Source organism: Gordionus sp. m RMFG-2023, chromosome 5 (assembly GCF_954871325.1).
Source record: "Gordionus sp. m RMFG-2023 chromosome 5, tfGorSpeb1-WG-v2, whole genome shotgun sequence".
Taxonomy (NCBI): Eukaryota; Metazoa; Nematomorpha; class Gordioida; order Chordodea; family Parachordodidae; genus Gordionus; species Gordionus sp. m RMFG-2023.
Genome location: NC_088779.1, coordinates 23,448,501 through 23,454,667, shown reverse-complemented (window position 1 = coordinate 23,454,667; position 6,167 = coordinate 23,448,501). Strand labels below are relative to the sequence as shown.

Here is a 6,167-nt window from a genome sequence, read left to right as displayed (position 1 = left end):
GATAAAAAAAATAATTTATTTTTGTGAACATTAATAACGCGTGGATGCATTTGATATGAAATTCGGAAGAAAAAATAATATGAAAATAGGCTTATTTGTAAATAATAAAAATGACAAATAAAGTATTTTATTAAATGAAAGTAATAATCTTAATTCGGAAAAGTTAGTAAATAGGTTAGTAAATAAATATAAATTAATAAAACTATATATTATAGTTATCCTTAAATCTATTTTCCAATTTTGAATACTGTCCCAAAATAACCCTGATATATAACCTTTATTTAATTATATCGAAATTTTCTTTCGTTCTTTTTAAGAAAAGAGATTAATTTTACTATACCCTACCCAATAATTTAAATCAAATTAAAAATATAAATAAAAATTTTTAACCTAAAAAAAATTTCAAAAGTATTTCTGTCCGGCTTACTTTGCTTAAACAAAAAATATCCTGAAAAAATTATACTTATTATGGGATAAAAAGATACAACATAATAAAATAAATAGTTAGGGCGATATCCGCTGAAGTACATAAAAATAGACGAAAATAGAGCATATTTTGTATACTTCGCCGTGAATTCATACTAACTATGAATACGGGGTTAAGCTGCGTTTAAACTTATCTATTTTTGTTCCTACTTCTGAATAAAAAATTCAATTCATAAAAAACAGCCAAAAACACCCTTTTTGGGATTTTTTTTTCTAACTTCCCTATTATAAATTTTGATATAAAGGCTCTAGTACCAAAATACGCTTAATTTTTCAAATCATATTCCATTCAGACAGCTATTTTGAATTATAAAAAGAAAAGACACAAGCTAGGACGCAGCCTTATAAAATGGTGCATAATTATTTGCCCGGGAAATTTTTGTATGATATCCGCTTTTATGAAAATCTTTTCTACAATAAAATTAATCTTTTGATACACAGAATTATGGGCGTAGGAAAATAAATATAAAATATGTTCAAGCCATGTATAAGTCGTATTGGAATGGAATCTCTGATGAAGGCGAATTTTAAATTTTAAAAATTTGATTTGACTGAAAATGCATTCCTTCCAGTATATGTTATAATATATATCCTATAAATCTCAGACAATTCCGGCCATAAACCTTTTGTATATTTTTTTTCTTTAATTTATATGAAAAAATCTATATAAAAAATTGATGTATTTCATAATTTCGAGGCTTTATTATTTGAAATTCGCAGTGTAGAATGATGCTATATACGTTTTGGAATATATATTCGGTCAAGTCAGATTTTTCAAATTTAAAATTGCCCTTCAGCAAATGATTTAAAATTGAGATATTTAAATCACCGTGAATTACGTATCCTAATACGAAATATATTACAATAATAAAATTATATAATATTAATTGTTTATTGATTACTATATCACAAAGATAGTTTACAAAAAACGGTATGTTGTAAATCAGCAACTAGTAACAATTTTAAGGCAAATTGACGTGTGAATTTATGAAAAAAAATTTGCTATAAATCATCGATGTTAAAACTAGGTCCCTTTTTGGCTGCTAAAAATTTTCTGGCATCTATAAAAAAAAATATATAATAAATTTTGATAGTTATCAAGTCGTAAAATATAGTTTCTTTAATAATGTGCATAAAATTGTTTTATATATATAATTTTATTTTATAAAGTTTCATTTCGAACAATATCTATATCAAGCCGATGACCTACTGACGTCAAAACTGATATTAATACAGTATCGTATGGACTAATATAACCGATATCTATAAAATTATATTATCATATAGTAGTTTGCCAATAGATGAAAGGATGAAACGTCTATTAAAGAAATCTCGAGGCTTAAACAATATTTTTTTTTGGATAAAATATTGAGTTAGCCCTTTTTAAAAATCGGTTGAAATCGGAACGTTTACAACATTAATTCTCCTGATCCCTTTGTATTTGGAGTAAAATTTTGTATACAAACTAAAATACATGTAACTAATGCAGTGTTTAAATTCTAGCATCCTTTTCGGATTGTTATTAGTTATATTTCCATTTTTCAAAAGTATCCTAATTTTATATATATTTTTTTAATGTGGCTGTTCATTTTAATCTCATTCAAAAGTTTATAATTCTTGTAAAAGATAATAAATTTCTCAACTAAGACCAATTTATATATGTATATAAAAAATTGGATTGCCAAATTTCGCCTTCATAGGAAAAGTCGATAGAATCACATCAAAAACAAGTGTTTAAAGAGGGAAAAAAAATTAATTATAAAAAACTCATTTATAATGAATAATTATTGTTCTTAAGATTTAATCACAGATATCGATTAAAATTAAAAGTATACCCAACATAGATACTGTCTGAGACCATATTTGCTCAAATCTGATTTCGAACTTTACGAAGCGCCATTTAAAATAAGCTAAATTGTATTTTAAACGACATTTTGAAAAGTTTGAATGATCACAAGTAGATTTATTAAACTACCCGATTTGGGTCGATTTTTAAAAAGGGTTCAATTAAGATTTTAGCCTTGATAATATTATGCAAGCATGTTGACTTTGCTCATAGATGGCAAAAAGGTTTTAGATTGGGGCTTACTATAATATTATTTTGGCTAAGGCCGTTTTAAAAAATAAACATTAATCCGACCATTTAACAACATTAATCATGAGCATAAAAATTTAGAAATGATACTTTACAAGTTAAATTGCTAAAAATAAATTATAAAATAATACTCATAAACTACCCGTTAAAATAGTTTTCCTGATTTTAGGTTTACAATGTTTCTTGGTAGTTTTAGCATTTTTAGTGTCTCGAATTCTAATGTACCATTGTAAATGCTATTAACAAAGTTCAAGCAGGGCTCTGCAACACGGGCAATGATACAATTGTGTCATTGAAATACCAGAGGGATAATTCAGGAAATAAGCTGTCAACATAGTCAGCATCCATTTTATAAATGAATCATCTTATGTTTTAATCATCAGGCCTCAGTGTCATTGGCTTAGAGGCGTCTAGAGCAGTGGCGTATCTAGGTTTGCTTGAGGGAATGCAAAATAAATGACATAATATTTTAAATATTTTATTAGCAAATCCCATATTTATATAAGTTAAAATAAAATTTTATAAATTTGGTGAAACATTAGGGGGGTATAAATGCCCATTTAATCACCCTTTAAATATGCCACTGGTCTAGAGGGCCTTCATTTTTTATACTGTATACTATATAAAATTGTGTCTAATTAAATTATTAAAAAGTGTCAAATTGTATATTTTTTAAAAAAAATTGTAAGAAATAAATTAAGGTTTAAAAAAGATTAATTGTTTGGACAATCATAATCTCAAACTAATATATTACAAATCATCCATAATCAATTTAATAAATCAAGATATATTATATATTAAATAACTTTTAAATATCTCAGAATTTATGGTGGCATTGGAGAGTAAATCATCTAAATTATCACCATGATGAAATGTATAATTGTATGCTACTTCTCTATCCAGTAGTAAAGCATCCTGTGGGAATTTAGCAATGGATGCTGCAACATTCATAGCCTTGCCTATAGCTTTTTTTTATATAATGAATAGTGTTTGAAAAATTTATATAAGTTAACTATCAAAAATTTAATATATATGTAAGATATCAAATCTAGAAAACATTATCTAAAAAAAAATATTTAAAAATTAAAGTTGATTATGAAGATATAACCAAATAAAAATTAATAAGCCAAATCTAAATTTATTTCACAATATATTTTATATCAAAATAATAACAATAACTCATCACCTGTACCATCTACTGTTATCATATTGACTAATCCCCATTCCATTGCTTCTTTTCCTTTAATTCCACGACCAGTTATAAGTAAATCTTGTGCCCTTGAATAATTTATAATTCGAGGTAAGATTCTTTGCGCTATGCCATCAATAGAAGGTAGTCCAAATCGTCTATTAAAAAGTCCCATCACACTGCCTTTATCACATATTCTCATATCAGCTAATAATGCCAGTTCTAGTCCTGCTGCAACAGCATATCCAGTTATTGCTGCAATTAAAGGTTTGGTAGTGTTAAATCTCATTTCCAAACATGAGTTTAAATTATTATTTAAATTTTGTCTATCTTCACAATTTTGCCCTTTTCTCTTCTTCTAAAATAATTTAATATTAAATATATAATGTTGAAATACCATTATGTAGGAGAGTTTTTTAATATTTTCAAAATCATCTTTATCATTGATATTAGATATATCATATCCTGAAGAGAAGTTTCCACCTACAATAAATATATATAGTAGTACTTTATTTACTATATTTTACTACCATTTCCATATAAAACTGCTACACTTGCATCACTTTTATTAAAACTACACAAAGCTTCAGACAAGTTTTCTATAAGCTCATCATTTAATGCATTATGTTTTTCAGGTCTATTGAGGCCAATTAAAAAAATTTTATTAAATTTTTCATATATGACAGTCGATTCTAAAAAAAATAGAGGTGAAGTGATACAATTAATTTTATACCTTTAAATTTGCTTGAAATTTTAGTTAGCATATGTTTCAGATATTGTGTTAAAATTTTCCCGGTCGTTTAATAGAAAAATTTCCAAGATAGCAAGAACGCTGTATGTTCACTGCCAGCAGGCGCGTGCTCAGCGGGGGTGGGGCAGGGAGAGAAATCCCCTACCCTCAAGATAAAAAATGCAGATGCCGGATTATATTTTATTGTTAATATTAATTTATATTTGTTAATATTTATTGCTATCTCATATATCTATTTAATTACATTAATTTATCACATTCATCTACTAAGTTATTTTATCAATTAATTTCGATTTCAAGATTTCCTTGGCGTAATTTACCTCTTATTTTCAAATTTTAGTGGCGTATTATTATCTAAATTTCTAGTCAAATAACAAATATCTCTGAAACTCCTTGTCCAACAGGGAGAAAAAAATTGCAAGCTTGTCCATCTCCGCCATCAATAAGTAACAGCTTTTATAGAGTTAGAAGAGCCGATTATTAATGCTATTACTGAAATATCACAATGGCTTGAAAGAAATATTTCCTCAGAAGCAAGAAAATTATAGGATTCAATACTTATTCCAAATTTTTTTCTCATTAGAATGTATTATTTAATTATACAACTATTTTATGTAATACTTTTCAAAAAACATTGACTTGATTAAGAAGATAAGAATAGCGGAGAGCATTTTATTAGAACTCAAGGAAATTAGAGCTATTGTTGACGAAGAATTTCATATTTTATATGTTATTGTTAAGTCAAAAGCAGATCTATACGTGTTTAATATTTGTCTCCCTCGACTTGCAGCAAGCAAGAACATCGTCAAAACATTAATATAAGATGAGTGGAAGAGTATTATAAAACAAATGTCCCCTCTCTTATATACATTTATAATCCAAAAATGAATGGTTTTTAATTTCATCATGCAGCACTTACAAATCTGCAAGTATTACTTCCGCCTTTCCAACCTTTTTCAGATGAGGATAGAAAAAAATAATATTTGTTAGATTTTTATCATGAAGATGTTAAAGTATCTTATGATGCCTTATTAGCAGAATAACTATGATTAAAATATTAACTATGGTTGATACAGTCCCAAAAAATGCTATGGATGCGTTGCATTATTTCAAACACATTTTAGATTATATTCCCAATGTATTAAAATGGTTATATATATATTAGCAACTATTCCCATTAGTAAACTAATGAGAGAACATTCTCTTTTTTAAGAAGAATAACAGAGCCCTGCAGAGGTACCATTTGCAGGGCACAGCCCAGACCTTTTTTAAAAAAATTTTTCGGCCCTCGTTTTTTTTAAAAAAAAATTTTCAGCCATAAAATTTTCAAGCTCGGCCCGAATTTTTTAAAAATAAATTATGTTTATTTTTGATATTTATACCTAATAATGGCGATTTCATTTAGTTTTAAAATATACAGCTCGGCCGGGATATATTTTTTTATCAAAATTGTCAGGCCCAGCCCGGGTGTGTTTTGTTAAAAATTTCGGGTCCGGCCCGCGTAAGTTTAAAAAAGTTAAAATACGGACCGGCTTGGGGCCGGGTCTGCAAGTCTCTGAAAAACATACCTATGAAATACAACTTCTGAAAGTAGATTGAATGATTTGGATCTTTAGAATAATCATAGGCATTTAACGCCAAGCAAG

General features: G+C 27.3%; 1 protein-coding gene across 1 annotated transcript; it reads right to left on the bottom strand.

The window, feature by feature from the left end:
* Nucleotides 1-1,421: 1,421 nt before the first annotated feature.
* LOC135930262 (2,3-dehydroadipyl-CoA hydratase-like) lies at nt 1,422-4,534 on the bottom strand. The gene is made up of 6 exons (XM_065467042.1): nt 4,504-4,534; nt 4,301-4,462; nt 4,168-4,253; nt 3,768-4,128; nt 3,388-3,546; nt 1,422-1,547 (listed from the first exon to the last, which is right to left on the bottom strand). Exons 1-6 carry the CDS (start codon nt 4,532-4,534, stop codon nt 1,489-1,491), a joined length of 858 nt encoding a protein of 285 aa, XP_065323114.1. The 3' UTR covers nt 1,422-1,488.
* Nucleotides 4,535-6,167: the final 1,633 nt, after the last annotated feature.

Coding starts and splice junctions, on each gene's coding strand:
- LOC135930262 (XM_065467042.1), bottom strand. CDS start 4,534: ATGCTAACTAAAATTTCAAGCAAATTTAAAG. Junction 4,254..4,300: donor AGCAGTTTTATATGGAAATG/GTAGTAAAATAT, acceptor TATTTATTGTAG/GTGGAAACTTCTCTTCAGGA. Junction 4,129..4,167: donor AAAAACTCTCCTACATAATG/GTATTTCAACAT, acceptor AAATTATTTTAG/AAGAAGAGAAAAGGGCAAAA.